This window comes from Lactuca serriola, chromosome 8, assembly GCF_051521515.1.
Source record: "Lactuca serriola cultivar US96UC23 chromosome 8, Lser_US96UC23_V15, whole genome shotgun sequence".
NCBI lineage: Eukaryota > Viridiplantae > Streptophyta > Magnoliopsida > Asterales > Asteraceae > Lactuca > Lactuca serriola.
Genome location: NC_136415.1, coordinates 194693252 through 194714669, shown reverse-complemented (window position 1 = coordinate 194714669; position 21418 = coordinate 194693252). Strand labels below are relative to the sequence as shown.

Below are 21418 nucleotides of genomic sequence, written 5' to 3'. Positions count from 1 at the left end.
TACAAATTGTTTGTTCAAAATACAAGAGACAAGTAATAAAAAGATTTTCACGCCCCATAAGGGGTAGCACACGGTGCATGGGCACCTTCACCAGCATCAACAACAAGCCCGCCAACATGTTCACCCACATCCTCATCAGCGCCACCAACGGGTCCACCACCACCACCACCACTGCCAACATCACCGCCAACTCCTTATCAACATTACTAACCCCCCATCACCATCACCACCACCACTAGCACCCTCGCCACCGCCAACACCTCCACCATCATCACCAATTAAATCATCAACACTACCTCTAACACTAAGATCATCTACAACATCGATCACCATACCTTCAGGAGTATACTCAGAACCTGTGAAAGCGCAAAGCTCCCGGACCCCTTGGATATCCAAATTACCCAATCCTAGTCAAGATGCATGGTCCATACTAGAAAACGCAAGAAGGGCCTCATTCCTTACAACGGGACCAGGATGGGGGACCCCAACACCAGGATTAACAGACTTAGAACCCACTCCATAAACCAAGGCACTGCGACTGGATTCTGCCCCAACGACGAAAGCAGAATGGCGAATGAGACTCACATCACTTGTAAAGTCCGGGGTGTTCAATCAGCTTATCCACAATTCGAACAAGACCCACGTGTAGTAACCAGTCCAAATCACGTTGGGTAGCTTCAACACCTGCTTGAACTGTGGCAATCAATCTGTCACGGTCAGCAGCATCGCGCTCCAGACTTTCAACCCGAATCAGCAACCCTTCATTCACTTGAGTAAGGGAATCAACCTTGGCCTCTAAGGCGGACTTGACTTCCTCCGCAGCAGCCTTTTCAGCAGCAAGCAACTGACATTTTTGCTCCAAAACCTGAGTGTCACTTCCAAGCTCAGACACTTGGCGCCTTAACCCAGCTTCACGAGAATCACACCCTGCATGAACAGTCTCCATTTCACTGAGCAGCTGAATACGCCGAGCACCTGCAACAAGGTAAAACATAGCATGTGTAGCGACATAAGACATATTATGGGAAAGAGCGGAGCTGCCCATGACCTCCATATCAGCAACCACAGCAAGAGGAAATGCGTGCCAAAAAAACTCCACCTTGTTGGTATGCACAGAAAGTTGAGATTCAATGTTGAGACTCCAGGCAAGGACAAAAGTGGGGGGCCCAGAAGAACCCCCGCCAGTGCCCCCACCAGGAGGAGTTGGGACCCGCTCCACACTATCGAAACCTTTGAGTGGAGAAGAGTTAGAAAGAACTTGAGAAATAGCTTGAACAGGAATATCGGGCTGCTTTGACGCCCCTGGGATCCCCTCGGACTGTTGAACGTCGTCATCGGGGATCACGAAAATCGCCGCCGGTGTTGAGGATATCAAATTCAGAAGGCGGGTGAAACTGCGCCTCGTATGAACTCGTTTAGCGACATTAGGTGCAGCGGGTAACCGTTTCGCCCATGGCTAAGACGACTTTCCTCTTGTCCTGCATGCGGTGGACATCAGAGATGATACCATCTTTGCTGTCCTCATCCACCTCAGCGGAACTGGAGCAAGCGCCAGTCGGGGTATGACGGTTGAAACTGGACAAACGGCCAAAATGGTTCCCCCAACTGATGTCGACGCCCCCAACCACAGGAGAAACAGGAGCGGCAGTGGTCAGGGTAAGCTGGTCAAGGTGTTGTGGGGGAGGAAGATGATCTACCAAATCCGCCTCTCGGCACTCCAACTTCCCCCGATAACGCTTCTGTAGCACCTCGTCCATGGACAGGGAAGACTCAACACCTGCAAAAGATGAGGTACAAGGAAAACGCATAAACAAACGTAAGGATCCAGCAGACTAAAACCCTAACCCTAATGGAAGAAAGAAATAGCAGGAAGGGGGGGGGGGAGATGAAGAGCAAGGAGAGATAATATGAGCACTTACCATCAACAATGAAGGAAAAGACCGCCATTTTCCCCCGTCGCCTCCAGGAGGGGCTCATTCCCATGCTGGCCAGCAGTGCCTCGGAGTAGTCCTCAGGGGTGACCTGGATGCTCTTTAGGAGGTCGGCGACACCCTGGTTGCACGGAAACAGTTTGGGAGTAATGTCGACAAAGGAGTTAGCACGATACCGTCCACTACCCGCCAAGCTATGATTCACCCACAACCACTTATCTTGCCAGTTCTTAGGGTCCGTCCATTGGGAACCAGGGTGTGTCCCCCTCGCCGGACGGAAAAAGTACACTTGTCACCAGTACAGCAGAACCTAAAAAAGTACTTGAAGACGAAGTAGTCGGGGAGAACGCCATTGGCACAACAGATCATCTCGAACGCCACTACCTTGTTTACGGCGTTGGGAGTCAACATCTGGATGCTACAACCGTCCTTTTGCAAGACCTCCTCCTGGAAATCGGTAAGGGGGAGGCATGGTCCAGCTTCAAGGGTCTTCAGATAAACCCCCACTTTTCTAGGAGGAAGAGACATAATGGACGAACCAGGTCATGGGAACTCGACCCCATCCGCTGAAGAAAGGCCGTACGTCTTCTCAAGAAACCTGTACTCAACTTCAGTAAAAAGGATTCCGGATGGACCAGCCATGGAAGAGAAGAGGAAAAGGAACCCTAGAAGAAAGAAGAACATAGGAGAGGAAGCGTGAAGAAAAATGAAAGAACGACGATAAGCGTTCTTATAGTATGGTTTTCCCGCACCCATTATGTTGGGAAAGAGGTTAGAGATGTTGTAGATTTCTCCAGTTCTCACCCTCACCACACACTGGCTTTTGAGGTCGTATATCATTACAGCACCCCCATTATGGTGTCAGATCACACTTACCACACTCCACTATAGGTGTATACCCCTTTAGTCTAACAATGTCTTACAATGACATCATAAATAATTACATCTGCCATAAATTTTTTTAGACTTATAATTTTGTTGGCTAAAAACGAGAATACCTAAACAGTATGAAGTGTCTAAAAATTTAAGTAGTCATTTTTTTGAAACATCTTTAGAGTGGATGGTGTCGAACTAGGCCTGTTGAAAATAATCGATATCTGTTTACCTGACCTGACCCGTTTTGAATTCGGGTAGATCGGTCTGGGTATCAGATTCGAAAATTCGAGTAATCGGGTAACCCAATACTTAAATAGGTCGGATATTGGGTAGGTTTAAAAAAATTCGAGTATACCCGATCTTTTAAAAAAAACTGATACATTAGCTATAATAACTATTAAACTTATATTGATCCATTAACTTACATAGTTAATATTTGAGTATCGATAAGTTATCAATAGTCAATTTCAAAAGAAAAAAAAGTTGTAAAACAAAAATATCATAAAGAAAACGTAGTGCACATGTATAAGGGTATATGTAAAACTTGATCTACCCGAACCCGAATACCCGAAGTGTAATATAGGTCGGATATCGAGTAGTATTTTTTTAAAAAAAAACCCGAACTATCCGAAATCCGAAAATTATACCCGATCAACACCCTTATCTTGAACCACAATGGCGGAAAAAAGACATCGTCTTCATTCTCGTTGGAAACACATATCCGAATAGCTAGGGAAAGAGGTTCCTTCGGGTTGTGCTCTCCAAGCTTGTTTCTTTCGTTCTCCTTTCATCATTGTCATGGGCATCATCAGTTGTATTAAAATGTTATGGAAAGGAGATGTTAGAAAGAACCATTCCCATATGTTAGAGAAGAAAAAAAAAGAAAAAAAAAACTGATATGGTTTTATGGATGAATTACTCTCGGCCATTACACATTTCATACAAAAATAAACATGATTATACAAATTAAAAACAAATAAAAAAAAAGATTGTTACATAAGTAAATAATGAAACCTTATTTTATATTAAATCCTTTAGATCGTATAAACCAATTCAATTAATCAAATTACGACAATTACACTTTAAATCAAAAAATCATATCTAAACAATAAAATACACCTTGATTCAAGCATCAAATTACATCCATTTACAAGTTACTCTTTTTAGTCTCTGAGATACTACCAGTAGAGAATAGAGATCACTCCGTCCACCGTTGATGCTTGTTTCGGCCATCGAGTTCATCAGCTGCTCATACACTCTCCTCCAACTGACATCGGTCTGGATCCAGTTTTGTACTGCGAAATTCAAATTGAAACGTTGTAATGGAGTACAGAAGGATCAAAGATCAGGTTCGAACACTGTTCTCTTCTTCTCCATGTTCTACGCCCTAGATTTCTTTCTCTTATTTTATCATACTCTTTATATAATTTGGGGCTCTCTGCATTCTCATCGATTTTGTCGGTTAAGTCGAATTAAACAACACATATCTCATCCTCATGGTTAGATTCGACCTCGATCTGCTTCTTTGCAGTATTGTTGAGTCCACATATTCAATGTAATGTAATGTAATGTTACCTTGTAGGATAAGGATGTGAATCCTGCTACCGAAGACCTCGAGAGCTTACGCGGCAAAGCTATTTTAGATGGTATCATACAGTTTTTCAGATTATACATGTGTTGTAAAATACTAAAATGTCATCTTGTAGGAGTTTTGTCTTCCTTTTGTCCTGAAGGTTTGTGCTGACATTTTCAGGTCCTGCACCTTATGACAAAACAAAGTGGAAGATGAAGTAAGTAGTAGTCTCTAACTCTCTATCATATCATTGCCAATTTCATTATATGCTATAAGATTTCGTATGTCATGATCTGTATTTCCTTCTCTTGATTGCAATAGGTCTATGGTGACACTAGCATTAACTTTTCTAACAAGCTCCCAAGCTATACTTATTGTCTGGTCCAAAAGAGCTGGAAGATACGAGTACAGTGTCACAACAGCAAACTTTTTGGTGAGGAATTTTTGTTCCAGGATTTCAAGTGAAAAACCTTTACTTATTGCTCCATACTCTGATTGAGAACTCTTTCTTATATTGTCTTATGCTAGACCTCCATTTTCCTTGCTTTGGAATCAGGTTGAGGCTTTGAAATGTGCACTATCACTTTTGGCCTTGGGTAGAATATGGAGAACTGAAGGTGTGACTGAAGATAACAGGTTTCTTCAATAATCTTTCTTCAAAATTAAATCTGTCCCATTGTTTCATTGCATTATGAAAGTATGAAACTCACTCTTTTCATCAGGTTGAGTACAACAGTAGATGAAGTTAGTGTTTACCCCATTCCTGCAGCACTTTACCTTGTAAAAAACTTGCTCCAGGTTGGTTTTTATCTTTTTATCATTTTTCACTCTGACATTATTAATTGTATTGAATTGAATTGAATTCTTTCTGATGCATGTCTGTATTTTGTAGTACTATATCTTTGCATATGTGGATGCTCCAGGGTATCAAATCTTGAAAAATCTGAATATCATCAGCACTGGTGTGTTGTATCGTATAATTCTCAAGAAGAAGTATGTGTTCCTCTATCCTTTATGTAAATCCTCATGATGAGTGATGATTACTTCACATATTGACTTTTGTTTGAATTCAATTGACTTTAACTTTTCATAGGTTAAGTGAGATCCAATGGGCTGCTTTCATTTTACTTTGTGCAGGGTGCACAACAGCACAACTTAACCCTTCGTAAGTTTGATTATCTTCGGTATACAAGTTTTTTTTTTCTTATATTGTTTCTGAATTGGATGTGAATTTCCATAAACAAACAGTTCATCTTTATTCAATTCTTTTTATAATAGTATCGTTGATTTCTTTAATTCTTTATGATTATGTTTCACTTTTCATTAACAGTTCTGATCATGTGCTTCAGACTCCTTTCGTAGGTTGGATAATGGCCATTGTGAGTCCTTGTATTTTTCAACTTATTAATGTCATATTACAAAAAAAAATTGTTTATTAAAATAATTAGTATTCTGATATGTACTCAATTATTTCTTTTCCAGATCATGGCACTTTTAAGTGGTTTTGCTGGAGTCTACACAGAGGTAAACAGTGTAGTTTGTTGATTTTTAGGATAAGGTCCAGTAGTTACTTAATGGGGGGCAAAATGGTCATTTCACATGCGTTTAACTCCTATCTATTTTCAGGCTATAATAAAGAAACGTCCTTCGAGGAACATAAATGTGCAGAATTTCTGGTTATATGTTTTTGGGATGGCTTTCAATGTTGTTGCAATCATTATCCAAGATTTTGATGCTGTTGTCAACAAGTGTGTTTCTTATACTCTGTAAAAGACGTAAATGCCCTTCTCATCTTTTTGTCAATACATGGTTAACTACAATTTTTGTCTTTTGTGCAGGGGATTTTTCCATGGATATTCACTGATTACAGTTCTCATGATTATCAACCATGCCCTAAGGTATTTTATTTATACCAAGATCTGAAAGATATGCTTTTTTTTTTTTTTTTTTTAAAAAAAAAAAAAATAAGATTTAATTGAAATAAAAATAAAAATGTTTATTTATTTGTAGTGGGATTGCTGTGTCCATGGTGATGAAGTATGCTGACAATATTGTGAAGGTAAGTTGATTGGTATTTACAGTATTGCCATTATTGGTATTTACAGTTTTGCCATTATTGCAGGTTTATTCAACTTCTGTAGCAATGCTAGTGACAGCGGTTGTTTCAGTGTTTTTGTTCAATTTTCATCTATCTCTGGCTTTCTTCCTTGGATCCACGTAAGCAAATCATTTTTATTATTTATCTAAATTAATTAATGATTCTTTATTTAATTAATGAATTAATAATAAGTGTTTGTTGACAGTGTTGTTTCAGTTTCCATCTATTTGCATTCGATTGGAAAGCTGCAAAGATGATCAAAAAAGCCTTTTTTATAAAACAGAAACTTATTGGATTTATCTGTTATACACAATTTTTACTGTTGTAATTTTAGATGGTTGGTTGGAGATAGTGTAAAAAAGCATCTTTATTTTACTTAAAAAAGATTGGTTTTTTATTTTTTTTATTTTATTTTATGTTGGGTTGGTTATGTGCAAGAACTAGTAATGCACTTTTGTAATATTCTATTTTGTACTTAGACAAATCTATATAACTACTAATTTCACCTGTTAATTTTGCATATGTGGGCCTCTTATATCTCTATCTTTGACTTCATCTTTTCTTCCTATATATATATATATATATATATATATATATATATATATATATATATATATATATATATATATATATATATATATATATATATATATATATATATATATATATATATATATATATATTTTCGTGGGAGATGATATTTGTATGTAGGTTTTTTATTTATTCATTTAAAAATAAAGTGATATGATTTTTATCCTTCATGACGATTCAAAATTTTTTTTTCAATTAATATAAAGATATAAATGTCAAATCATCTAACAAAAAACATAAGTGGAAAATTTACCTTGATTTTTTTATGGTTTAACAGTCTATTTCAGGGGTGTTTGGGATATTTAGAACAACTTATGTTTATTTGTAAAAATGCTTATTAATTTTTCCGATGGCAAAATGAAGTTTTATAAAGTCTTTGGATTAGCATATTAACTATCAAAACATAATAAGTTAATAAGTTGTTTTTTTAGTGTTTGATAATTTCTATTTATATATGTAAAATACCAATAAAATAGGATCTGCTATAATAAATGAAGATAATTTTGTCACATGTCAATCTCTAATTAATTTTGACATTTGTTATTTTGTGATATTTTTTCAATAAATAATATCTACATGTCAATTTATGGTTTTTTTTTTTTTTTTTTTTTTTTTTTTTTTTTTTTTTTTTAAATTAAAAAATCACATAATACTTATACTTATATATTGTAAAGTATCAAATGTAATAAATATTATATAAAATTGCAATTAATATGTTCTTCATTTCTTATTTCAAAATTTTATTTTAAAAAATATTTATTATTTATATTTTAATATTTTATTTTTTTAATAAATCCATATAATACACAGATTTTACATCTAGTATATCTCTCTATTCTAATAAAAAAATAGTTTTATTCTCCTTTTGACAGATATCATCATATTAGCCCTCATAATTAATGTATATTTTATTTTTCTTTTCTCACGTGTTACTCTATTATGTTTTCTAACTAATGCATGTCACTTGTCAACCTATTGATTCTCCATTTAAAATTTAAAATTTAAAATTTTCCCACTCTAATTACATTAAATCAATAACATTAAAATAAAATTAACACAAATTATAATTTATAAAGCGATATAATTTTATATATTTATTTAAATCAATGATTATAATTTTATATAACTAAAAAAATTCTCTTAGTTAATAATTTATTTAAAATAAGTGATTAATAATTTTGAGTTTTTACTATTAAAATTTAATTAATTTTGTAACCATGGTTCCCATGAGTTATAAACTAGTATAAATATATAGTTACTGTTGGTGATTTGTTATCATCAACGTTATTTAAGTGTAATAGGATTACTTTGTTGACCAAAAGTGATCTTGATAAATATTAAACAAGTAAGGAAGGTGTGGAGTATACACTTGTTTAAGTTTGATCAAGTATTAAAGTACACTGTCATTTAGGGGCGAAGCCCCTGAACTAACAGGGGTTCGGGGGCAGCGCCCCTGGGAGCAGGGTCCAAGGGGCGGCAGCCCTTGGCGGGGTCTAAGGGGCAGAGCCCCTGGCTGGGATCGAGCTGAGCCCCTGGATCGAAATTTTTTTATATAGGTTATGTTACTATATAAAAAATGCATTAGAAATCCGGTTTTTTAAATAATTGACCCAATTTTGACTTTTATTCAGTTGACCCGTTTTATGACTGTTTTAGTGGTTTTGTGACAGTTTTAAACTGTCATACTCAGACAAAGATCTAAATTCAGTTTTGGTCTCAATTCTGGTAGTCACGAAATCATATCCTCTCAGTCTCTTTCTTTCTCTATGATTTAATCCGAGTCTTATCCAATTGAGGATTTGAGAGTACTACCAAAATACTTCGATTAGAAAATGATTATCATGATTCTCAAATTTCCAAATGCCACTAAACCATATTTCCAACGATTACAAATAGGATTAATATGATAAATTGGTTTAAATAAGTCATAAACTATTTTAAATTAGTTACAAAATATTAACTCATCAAAAACTCTTTATTTAAGACCTTAAATAAGCAATCCCAAACACCCCACACTAACACCCCTCACTGTCTTCAAGTTGTGATTTTATTGCATAAAGTGTTGACAAACGTTTTTTTGGTTTTTACCTAATATATCATGGATAACATTCATTTTATAATTTTATATTTTTGGTCTAAATTTTAAACTTTATTGTGATTTTGGTCTAAACTTTTCAAACCTTTTTTTTCTTAAATTCATACCAAAATTAAACTTTCTTTACAAATTAACTTTTTAAAGACTTCTTACATATTTTTTTGAACTTTTTATAAAGAAACCTACAACTTTTTGTACAACCTTCTTAAAATAAATTTGACAACCTACATTTTTTTATGATTACTTGATCACACACAAGTCACAAGTACAACCATATATAGCTTGTTTTTATTAAAAACGGATCTCATTTAAATAAAACCATATGAACCCAACGTATTCTCCTTATATTACAGAAATCACATATCAATATCATCACCATTTCCTTGGACCTTATAATTTATAAAATCCAAACTCAAAAGGAGTACCTCCACTCGAAGCAAGACGTGTGACCCCTTTATATGAGTAAGTGCTTATGTTAAAGCAAGTTTTAGTAGCTACTCTAACACCACAAAATGAGGGACAATACTGAAGCATGTACGTAGGTGTCCTATGCATCCTACGCGGATAATTCACAACCTGAAAACACTTTCTCATATCACCACCAGTTGTTATCAAGTTCCAAGGTGCCTTTGCTTCAGCATTAGGAATTGTCCAAATGGTCGACTTATTACATCCAGACACATTTTTTTTTTCCTGAATCAATACTGAGAATGCGTGATGTTCTTAGAAACGCATCACGTGTATAGTGAGAAAAGTAAAACCCGTCACCTGGTTTATCCTTAGACGACAGGTTCACCACCACGTTAAGTGGACAGATTTTCTCATTGGTTAAGTTGATTCTGCCACCCTGGATTGGGATGATGTGGTATTTGCCACCATTTCTTACCTCTCTTCCGGTGGTGTCTGTAACGGTTTGGGCGGCGGCTGTAGTGATCATAGAAGAGATTGACAATGTCATGATCACGACGACGAAGAGATGTAAAGAAGTTAGTGATGGCTTCATGTTGATTGATGATGTTATTGTGTAGTATAAGAAGATTTAAGAAGTAAGTATTTATAGGTCTATTGTATATTAAAGGTATACTGTTAATGCATTTTTAAAATGTTATTTATTTATTTATTTCTAGATGCTTTGTCATTGTGACATGTGTTTTTGCTTATATATTAGTCATTATAAACAAGAATGACATTTGTTTCTCTGTTGTATTTGCATACTTTTCTTTTTATGTACAATGACTACCCACCCTGGCCAACGGTGACGTGTTGGAGACATTCAGACAACTGGACAAGCACTGCACCTCAAAATAAAGTAAATAATATATAAATTGCTATCATATTGTATATCTAGAATTCATATATGATATAATATGCATCACAAAATTCTTAATATGTTAACCAAGTTGGGAAATATTGGTACAAATTAAGGGAAAACTTAAGTATACATAACCATTTTTTTTGCATACGATGTACAATGGGTTTTTGGTTCAAATATTCTTCTTTTCCTTCAAAGAAATATTTAACTCACGACTACAAGATTATACTCATCTTAAGCAAAACTTTTAACTATCCAAATAGAAAGGTTAATTGCTTGTAACGAAAACCATTTTTAAGGGGGACAAAGGGTTTTTGGGGTTTAAAGCTTAATGTTTGGTCACATGTCAATTCCAGTTCCTATACTTTTTTTTTTCTCCAGATAACACTAAATATTCAAACAAGTCTTGCAACTCGTTACTTATAACCCTAGTTTGTTAATAGCCTACCAAATTTAGTCAAATTTCTAGTTTGTTAACTGTCAAGTTAATTCAAAATCGAGTTATGTACACAAGGGCAGTGATTTAAAATTATATTTACCAAATACTTGTGGTTTAAAAAATAATTACTAAAATAATTTTAAAACTGTTAGTCATTTATATATACATATTTTAATAAAAAACAGTTTTGTTATCCGTATGTATTAGGTTTTGTGAAATCTCACCTTAATTATGAGAGAATTGTATTGATCGTTATATAGAATACAAATACAACTTAACAAAAATACAAGATATATACAATCTCATTATTATCTAAGATTCCTTTGAATCATTGCTATTACCCCCTCGCAAGCGAAGAGGGGGAGGCCCAACACGAAGCTTGGACCGAAAGTCTTCAAAGAGAGGACGTGGAAGACTCTTAGTAAAAATGTATGCCAACTGCAAATGTGTGGAAATGTATTTGGTGTGAAGCTTGCCTGAAAGAACTAACTCCCGCACGAAATGATAATCAATGTCGATGTGTTTGGCTCGTTCGTGTGAGATCGGGTTTTGGCTTAAGAAGAGGGCACTGCAGTTGTCACACAATAGAGTGGGACGTCCAGGTGACAAGACATGTAGCTCTCGAAGTAAATGAGTAACCCATATTATTTCAGGATTAGTGTTAGCTAAAGCCATGTATTCAGATTCACTGCTTGAATGAGACACAATTGGTTGTTTCTTTGCACTCCATGAGACAAGGTTGCCACTGAGGAAGATTAAATAACCATAGGTGGAGCGTCGAGTCTCAATACATCGAGCCCAATCAATGTCAGTGTAGCCTAGGATGGTAGGAGAGGTGGCATGTAAGAATGAGAGGCCATAAGACAATGTGTCTTTGACGTAACATATGATCCGTTTTACTGGATGAAAGTGATCCTGTGTCACACCCCCAAACCGAGACGGCAGAAACATTCGGGGGCGGAGGACGTCATGTACAGTATTGTTGGTGATTTGTTTCACTAATGTGATTTAAGTGTAATGGGATTACTTTGTTGACCAAAAGTGATCTTGATAAATATTAAACAAGTAAGGAAGGTGTGGAGTGCACACTTGTTTAAGTTTATTCAATATTAAAAGCAGACTGTCATTTAGGAGAGAAGCTCCTGAACGAACGGGGGTCCGGGGACAGCGCCCCTGGGAGCGGGATCCAAGAGGCGGCAGCCCCTGGCGGGGTCCAAGGGGCAGAGCCCCTGGCTGGGATCAAGCTGCCTGGCTTGGTATTAATCCTTATAGAAAATCCGAATTTATGACAGTTTTGTGACTGTTGCTAAACTGTTTTATGACAGTTTTAAGACAAAGGAGGTATTTAACCAATTTTGGTCAGTTTTTTCTGGTACTTAAAAAAGTCATATATCTCATTCTCTGTTCTTTTCTCTTCCGAGTCTTATCCAATCAAAGATTAAGGAGTATCACCCAATACTTTGATTTGATAGTGAAATCACAATTCTCAGAATATCCAAGTGCCTTTATTACCCTGAAATTCTAACAAGTATCACAACAATTGCATAATAGTAATCAAAGCAAACACAACCATTACATTGAATAAGTAAAATATTTACATCTGTTCGATACATAGTTTGTATGACACCAAAATGTATAACAAAAGTATAAAAGACGCAACTCTAAAAGCTCCGTCTTCTCAAAACCTGCGGCTGTACCTATCTACCGGTTCCCTGAGAATACAAGTGGTTTTGAAAGTGTATCAACATTTAAGTTGGTGAGTTCATAAGAATGTTTTTGTAATGAAATCTTGTCTTTGAATCTTTGGAAATGTTTGTATGTTTCTCAAGGTATCCCATATTTTCTTTAGTAGTGAAAAGTAGTCTTAGACCTTAAGACCAAGTTGTACGTTTGTTACTGTATTATGTAATTGTATATCGTAGTAATGTGTAATAAGAACCCTTGTATGAATATCTTTGTATGAAATCCCTAGATACCACCAGTAGTGTATAGTATTGTTCTATATGAAAACCTTTGTATCAAATCCCTGTATACCACCAGTAGTAGTGTATAGTATTGTTCTGTATGAAATTCCTGGATACCACCAGTAGTAGTGTATAGTATTGTTCTGTATGAAATCTCTAGATACCACTAGTAGTAGTGTATAGTATTGTTATGTATGAAAACCTTTGTATGAAATCCCTAGATACCACTAGTAGTAGTGTATAGTATTGTTATGTATGAAAACCTTTGTATGAAATCCCTGGATACCACTAGTAGTAGTGTATAGTAGTTTTATTAATTAAAATAAAACCATGCGTTAGTAATTCCCTGGAATCGTCCAGCTATATTGTGTAGTAGTTCTATTAATTAAAATAAAACTATTTGAAGAGTTGAAATCCCGTAAACAAATGTTTAGTTTATACTATTGTGAGTTTGATATAACCATGCTTGATGTGATCTAGTGACCCCTACGACGTTATTCAGGCGTCAGAATGGTATGCCATTTGTCACCCCAAGTCTGTCGGCCTAACTATAGCTAACAGTTCAGGTGTGGGATTGTTAGTCCCGTATAGATCTATACATAAATCTCATGCTCTCCCTCCACGAGACTCTGGTTATACTAATATAGGATTTAGTTCTGTACCCTGGTGGATACAATTGAAGTAGTGCCTCACAACCTTGTATTCACTAGTTTACATGTAATGTTGTAGTGTTTCCTTATACTTGAATCTATATGTATACTTGTAGTGTAAAATAATTATACTTAAATAATTATTTAGTATCGTACTCTTGTATTCGGAAAATAGTATTGTATACCATAAACTATATCTACCATAGTTTATATGTTAGTTTTTGTATAATGTTCTTGAAATAGTAAAACAGTGTAATGTATCCCAAACTATACCTATTATAGTTTATGTGTATGTTCCCGTTTCGTGTATTAAATTCTGTAAAAGTAATGTAATGTTCCCAAACTATATCAACTATAGTTTGATTTTATGTTATGTACTTTACTGAAAACTTTGCAATTCTGTCCGTGTGTTGAAAACTACCCTTATGCTCGAACTGTTACAAAAGGGATAAAAATATCTGAATATTTTTATAAAATGTAGTGATTTCTTGGTTTGTATCAATTGCAAAAGTTTTTAATCTGTTTGAAATCGTTTGTATAAAAACACAAAAGTCATTGTGTTTTACTTGTATTCCCCCTGAAAACATTAAAAGCATTGAAAATTTAGGGGTATGAAGTCACAACTGTTTATGTGTACGAGCTGAACAGCGAGACTGGAAAGATGACCCTCGAGTTGACGTACACGGAATTAACAGTATCCTAATAATGGTTAAACACATAATTGTATTTAAATTTGCGAAACCATTAATTATAGTGTCGGAAAAACACTTGTTTTGTGTTGAGAGTAATTACCGAAAATTACATAAGTGCTGTAGAGTGTTTTCGGTCCTAAAGAGGTTCTTGGCTGAAAACGGGTTCTCGGCCGAACACAGGTTTTTGTTCGGAAATAGGTTCTCAGACCTGGGTGTTTTCGGTCACATGAAGATATGAAGGCTGTTCTTGGTGAAAATATGAAGGTTTGAAGGTTTTCACTTGAATGTTTGAATGTTCTTGGATGATCATTAGGAGCAAAATGAGAGTGTTTTCGAGTGAAAAGAGGGAGAAATGATCAAGTTTTCTGATGAAAAAATTATATACCGCTTGGGTTCTCGGTCAGAAAGGGAGTTCTCGTCCGAGAATGGGTCTTCGGCTGAAATCAGTTCTCGGTCCAAAGGTTTTCGGCCGAAAAGGGTTTGGTGCGAGGGTTTTCAGTCCGAGGAAAACCTTGGTTTTTGTGTGTTATTGATTCCAAAAACTTATATAAACATTATTTATATAATTTAAATTATTCTCTAACCATTATGAATTTAACAACATGAATAAAAGTCAAAATTTTATTTAACGGATTTGACTTTTGTTGACTGGAAAAAGAACGGGTTGTTACGTCCTGCATAGGAGCATGAAGAAAATGACTCACCTGATTGATTGCATAGGACAGATCTGGTCAAGTAATAGTGAGATATTGTAATGCTCCAACAAGAGAATGATAAAGAGTGGGATCAAGAAACGTAGTGCCTTGACTCGTAAAATGCACGAAAGTGGAGAAAGGCGTAGCAGCTGGCTTGGCATCCAAAAGGTGAGCTCTAACCAGAATATCATGGGCATATTTGGACTGACTTAGAAAAATACCTGAGTCATGATAAAAAAAACCTCAAGGCCAAGGAAATAGTTAACTTTACCAAGATCTGTAATGAGAAACTCTTTATTGAGGTGTGTAATATAGAGTTTGATGAGATTGACATTGTTTCCTGATAGAATAGTGTCGTCGGCATACACTAGGAGGTAGATAATGTTGGTGTCTTTTTTAATTAAATACAAAAAAGAAGTGTCAACTCTACTATAGGTAAAACCGATGTTAAGAAGAAAAGAGCTCAAACGTGATAGGTTTTACATGCAATAACATGGATAAATACTTCTTCACATAAGGGTACATGCAACCTATTAGATCTAGTCATAGCACTAATGAAGTAACATTCTATTGAACAACAAGAACCCTATAAACCCTAGCTATTTTCGAAAATCACAAACAAATTAGGGATTACGTACCTTTTAGTTATTATAGTAAATAACTAATCAAATCCTTCTTTAGGAAATCTTGGAAACGAGCACCAGAAATCTCGTGCCTCTGATGATCCACACCCAAACGCTAGCAACTTGGAATACTTTTAGAAGAGAGGAAGAGAGGGAAATTTCGGTTGGCTTTTTATCTAATGGAGGTGGCTAAAAATCTTATGTATAAAGTCCCTTTTATAGTTACACTAGGAAAACCTGTTAACCCTAATTTGAATATAATACTATTATATTAAATTAGGTAATTATCCGTATTCCTATTTATCTTCAAGGTACATTTCAGAAGCTCCTAAAACCCTTAGAAAACCGCCCAAGGGTGGAAGGTTCTGGAACACCTTTTTGTTCAACTATTGAACATTTACAGCTTAGTTCATTTATTGCTATTTATTAATCATATAATAAATCAATAAATTAGTCGCTTTCTCCAAAATTCATCCTACTCAATTACTAAGTTTGAGGGTAACCCAAAAGGACAGGGAAACCAAAAAGGACTTTGCTAATAACTTTTAAATTATCAGCAAAGGGTGCTTCCAAATGGACACCCAATCCAATAGTCTCCCACTTGGATAGGTCTATAACTACAATTGCTAGTATAATTTCTAAATTATCAGCCATGGGAGCTTCCAAAAGCAACTCTAGTCTCTGATCCTATTAATTATTAGTCCTAAGATAAGTGATCAAATATTTCTTCATTCTACAAGATATCGTATGGACATGGGACATGGATTAGAATTAGTCTCATTGTCCAAAATTTTGTTTGTTAATTTCCTGATTTGTTATGACGTCATAAGACTTATAATTGAACACATCAATCTTGTCCTGGCTGGGTCTAGCACTATAGGTCAACACCAAATCACCTAGGGTTGTTCACTATTTGGATAAAACCGAATTGTTCAATTAGACAATTTAGATCAGACTATTTGGTCCGGATATTCGGATTTTTGGATTGGTTTTCAACAAAACCGAATTATTATTTTGGATTTCGGATTGGTTTTGGTTTATAAAATAAGAACCGAACAGTCTAAAAAACCGAATAAACATTTATTATTTTTTAATATATATATATATATAGTTATTTATTACTTTGTGATTTATTCTTTAAAATAGGTTCAAAACGTTTCGCCCGATAAAAAAAATATTAATATTCATTTTCTCTCAAAAATTTTCTATCTATAAAATATTTAACTTTAACATACATTCTTATTAGTTGTTTATAAATTTCAAAATCATAGCTAAATAATTTGTTTTCACTTCTTATGTAAAATTGGGTAATATTATAATTATATGTCGTTTTAAAATGTTTTGCTTTTTGAAAACCGAATTATAAAAACCGATCCAACCGAGTTGTAATTGGATCGGATCGGATTTGAATTTAGTTTGAGCTATTCAGATCTATATTTTGAAAACCGAAATCAATTTAGATTCACTTGATTAGATCGGATCAAACCGATCCAGCCAAACAAACACCCCTAAAATCACCGAGGGGCCCAAATATATCGTTTTTCGTGTTATGACAAAAGGAACGAATAAACTTTGACTCATATTCTTGTATCTTTTACTCACCAAATCATACATGACACTACGTTTTATAACACCAAGTGATACGTTTTCACAATACCGATGTACAACCAACTTGTAAATTATAAATCATTTATCTCAATTTTAAGAATATAAAATATTATTGTCTCAGAATTACTCATGATAGAATCCATGAAATAATTCTCTAAGCTTGGGTTTTTCCAATACTGGAATCTCCATTATCCAAGTACTCATGAACGTTGTAGCAACACAATTGCTATGTCTAAACTCCTTAGACAGTCTACAATCTAATTCATGACAGTCTCCATTCACTACTTACTTCCAAAAGTATGAGCAAGTAAAACATGCAAAACGAAACACAATAATAAATTATTGACAAAGGCAGTAAACAAATTCATAAATAATCTTCTATTATTCAATCACCAAAATCAATTACATTTATTCTATTATAAGTTTCAAACTAATCATCTAAATACTAAAACTAATATCATCTCTCAAACCAATACTCTTAGCATGTTGACTATGCTTAACCCTACTTAGAGCCTTTGTGAGAGGATCTGCACGATTGTCTTCTGATGACACTCTCTTTACTATGAGATGACCTTATTCAAATCTATGTCAGATATAATGGTACTTTCTGCTATTATGTCTGGATTTACCATGATCTTTGATTCTTTGGTGAAAGCAACCGCTCCTTCATTATCAAAGAAAAGTTCCATTGGCTCTGAATGGTCGGAACTACTCTGAGATCACCAATGAAATTCTTCAGCCAATCTGCTTACTTTGATTCTTCACTCGCTGATATGTACTCTGATTCACAAGTAGAATCATCCATTGTGTCCTGCTTAGAACTTTTTCAAGTAATTGCTCCTCTATTTAATAGAAACACCCTACCAGATTGAGAACGAAGGTTGTCTCTATCTGTTTGAAAGGTTGCGTCACTATACCCACTTAATGTCAATGTATCACTTCCACCAAGGACTAGAATAATATCCTTTGTCCTTCGTAGATACTTGAGAATATTCTTCACTGCTTTCCATTGAGCTTTGCCAGGATTTCCCTGAAAGCCACTGACCGTTCTTAAAGAAAAAGACACATCAAGGCGAGTACATGTCATAGCGTACATGATCGATCCTACGCCTGAATCATACAAAAATGTTTTAATACTTTATCCAAGTATGTACTTTGACTAAATTAGTCTTTTCTTTCGATCCCTTAAGATTTTGATCCCAAGAATATAGGTTGCCTCTCCTAGATCCTTCATAGCAAAATACTTTCCAAACCAAGACTTTACTTATTGCAAAGATGGAATGTCGTTTCCTATGAGCAGTATGTCATCAACATACAAAACTAGAAAGCTAACTATACTCCCACCAGCCTTGACATACACACAGGACTCATCCACACTTCTAAAGAAACCAAACTCTTTGACTTTCTCATCGAAACAAAGATTCCATCCATGAGACGCTTGCTTTAATCCATAAATAGATTTTTGAAGCTTGCATACTCTATTGGGGTACTTAGCATCCACAAAACCTTTTGGATGACACATGTAAACATCTTCAGCCAGCTTCCCACTAAGGAAAGGAATTTTGACATCTATCTGCTAGATTTCATAATCATGAAACGCATCGATAACTAACATAACTCTAATAGACTTGATCTTAGCCACTGGTGAGAAGGTCTCATCATAGCCAACCCCTCGGGCTTCAGTAAAGCCCTTCGAAACCAGCCGTGCCTTGAACGTATGCACCTTTCCATCCATGTCGGTCTTCTTCTTGAAGATCCACTTGCACCCAACTGTCTTTCGACCCGATACATTGTCAACCAAGTTCCAAACCTGATTGTCATACATGGACTGGATCTCACTGTCCATCACCTCTTTCCATTTGGCAGACTCGGGGCCCACCATGATTTCCTCGTAGTTAGTAGGCTCATCCAAATTTACCAGTGTACTTTCACCGATAAACGTAGCACCTTCCGTAGTAATATGAAAACCATAAAACTCTGGTGCCATTCTAACTCGAGAGGAACGTATTAGAGGCAATGACTCATCAATCGGTTCAACATGAATCTCTTCCTCAAGTTGAGCGCCAGTGTTACAGGTTCCTTCATTGCTTGACTCTTGAAGCTCTTCAAGATCAATTTTCCTCCTACTGTCCTCTTGGCATATGAGTTATCTTTTGCGGAAAACCCCTCTCCTTGTTACAAAGACCACGTTGTCACTAGATCTGTAGAAAAGATATTCAAAAGATTTTTGTGGGTAGCCGATGAAAATATAGCGCTCACTTCAAGGTTCAAGCTTGTCGTGAGTATCTCGTCTTATGAAAGCTTAACAACCCCAAACCTTGATATGTGCCAACGAGGGAACCTTCCCTGTCCACATATCGTGAGTTGCTTTGGCAACCTTCTTAGTTGGGACTAGATTAAGGATATGGGCGGCAGTCTCTAAGGCATACCCCTATAATGAGATGGGTAATGAAGCTCGACTCATCATGGAACGAACCATGTCCAACAAGGTTTGATTGCTCCTCTCAACCACACCATTAAGTTGTGGTGTTCTAGGTGGCCTCAATTGTGAAACAATTCCACATTCCTTAAGATAGTCGTGGAACTCGATACTAAAATACTCACCACCCCTATCAGATCTGAGCATCTTTATCTTCCCTCCCATTGATTCTCCACTTCTAGCTTAAACTCTTTGAACTTTTCAAAAGTTTCTGACTTGTGCTTGATTAAGTAGATATATCCATATCTGCTATAATCATCGGTAAAAGTCACATAGAAGCGGTTTTCATCTCTTGTGGTGGATCTGATGCGATCTAACAATCCCTCACCTCTTTCACAAGTACTAGTGAAAGGTAGGGCTGTCAAATCGGGCAGTCGTGTCGTGTTTTTGTCTGCCACAACACGACATGACAAGGTTTTGTATAACACGAACACGACACGACACGATGTCGTGTTTTTTCATTAACACGAAAATGAACCAATTAAAACACGACAACACGACACGACACGACAAAGATAATATTACATAACTATTAGTGTATTTCATTCATACTTAAAGATATATAACACGATTAAAACGACAAACATGAAAAACCCGACAACCACATGCTTAATCGTGTCAAGTTCCTGTCGATTTTTGAACACGAACACGACACGACACGACATCGTGTTTTTAAATCTTGACACGAACACGAAACGAACACGAATTCGAATTTTGATTTCGTCCCGATTTTGTTTCGTTTTGTGTATTTTTGTCATGTCGTGTCATAAATTGACACCCCTAGTGAAAGGTGATTTATTCATATATCCAAGTAAACAAGATTCACACGTATCATTTGACTTTAGGTCAAATGACTTCAAGACTCCATCCTTTTGGAGTTGGGCTATGCGCTTCTTGTTGACATGTCCAAGAGGAAAATGCCACAAGCATGCCTTGTCTAAACCATTAGACGAATCAATATGCAAAACATTATTTCCTAAGTTATCTACAACCATCATAGTTTCATATATACCATTACAAGGTAATGCTTCAAAATTAAAAATACCATTACAGAAAGCATTAATAGAACCAACTCATTATTAAATGAAAATCTAAAACCTTGTCTGTACAAACCATGAAAAGAAATAATATTCCTCGTCGTCTCTGACGAATAGCAACAATCATTTAAGTCTAATCCTAACCCACTGCTAAGCACGAAAGAGTAAATCCCAATCTTGGTGACATGCGACGATTTCCTATTCCCCATTATCAGGTTCATCTTCCCATGCTCCACATCCCTACTTCTTCTTAGCTCCTGTAAATTGGAACAAATGTGAAAACCACATCCTGTATCAAGGACCCAAGAGCTTGCATGTGATGAGTTATTAGATAGAATAGTATAAATACTTGGGAAGTTGGGTTTTATCTTCTCATCCTTGATGTCCTGCAAGTATTCCGGGCAGCTTTGTTTCCAATGCCCCTTCTCGTGACAGTAGAAGCATGTTGCTTCTTTAGGATCGGATGAGGGAGTGGCAAAACCAGCCTTACCTTTGGATCCATTTGAAGAAGATCCATCATGGGACTTTCCCTTGTGGTTATTAGAGGGAGATTTCCTCTTTTTCCCTTTTCCATGTCCTATAGCAAGGACCGCGGCAACAACAACAGGAGTGGACTCGAAAACTTTGCCTTTAAGTCCATTTTCAGCAGTTCTCAACAAACCTTGAAGTTTGCTCAAAGTGACTTCCTCCTTGTTCATATGATAAGTCATCTTGAACTGATCATAACAAGGAGATAAAGAGTGGAGGATTATATT

The 21418-nt window shown here is 35.8% G+C and overlaps 1 protein-coding gene across 1 annotated transcript; it reads left to right on the top strand.

Moving 5' to 3' along the window:
- The first annotated feature begins 3932 nt into the window (after nucleotides 1-3932).
- LOC145070831 (CMP-sialic acid transporter 2-like) lies at nucleotides 3933-6998 on the top strand. Its single transcript, XM_079017790.1, has 15 exons — nucleotides 3933-4156; nucleotides 4390-4453; nucleotides 4561-4597; nucleotides 4702-4813; nucleotides 4937-5016; nucleotides 5103-5178; nucleotides 5273-5373; nucleotides 5474-5545; nucleotides 5711-5759; nucleotides 5863-5904; nucleotides 6007-6128; nucleotides 6219-6278; nucleotides 6391-6439; nucleotides 6503-6597; nucleotides 6684-6998. Exons 1-15 carry the CDS (start codon nucleotides 4130-4132, stop codon nucleotides 6733-6735), a joined length of 1038 nt encoding a protein of 345 aa, XP_078873916.1. The 5' UTR covers nucleotides 3933-4129; the 3' UTR covers nucleotides 6736-6998.
- The last annotated feature ends 14420 nt before the right edge of the window (nucleotides 6999-21418 follow it).

Coding starts and splice junctions, on each gene's coding strand:
- LOC145070831 (XM_079017790.1), top strand. CDS start 4,130: ATGGAGTACAGAAGGATCAAAGATCAG. Junction 5,374..5,473: donor CGTATAATTCTCAAGAAGAA/GTATGTGTTCCT, acceptor AACTTTTCATAG/GTTAAGTGAGATCCAATGGG. Junction 6,129..6,218: donor TTTGATGCTGTTGTCAACAA/GTGTGTTTCTTA, acceptor TCTTTTGTGCAG/GGGATTTTTCCATGGATATT.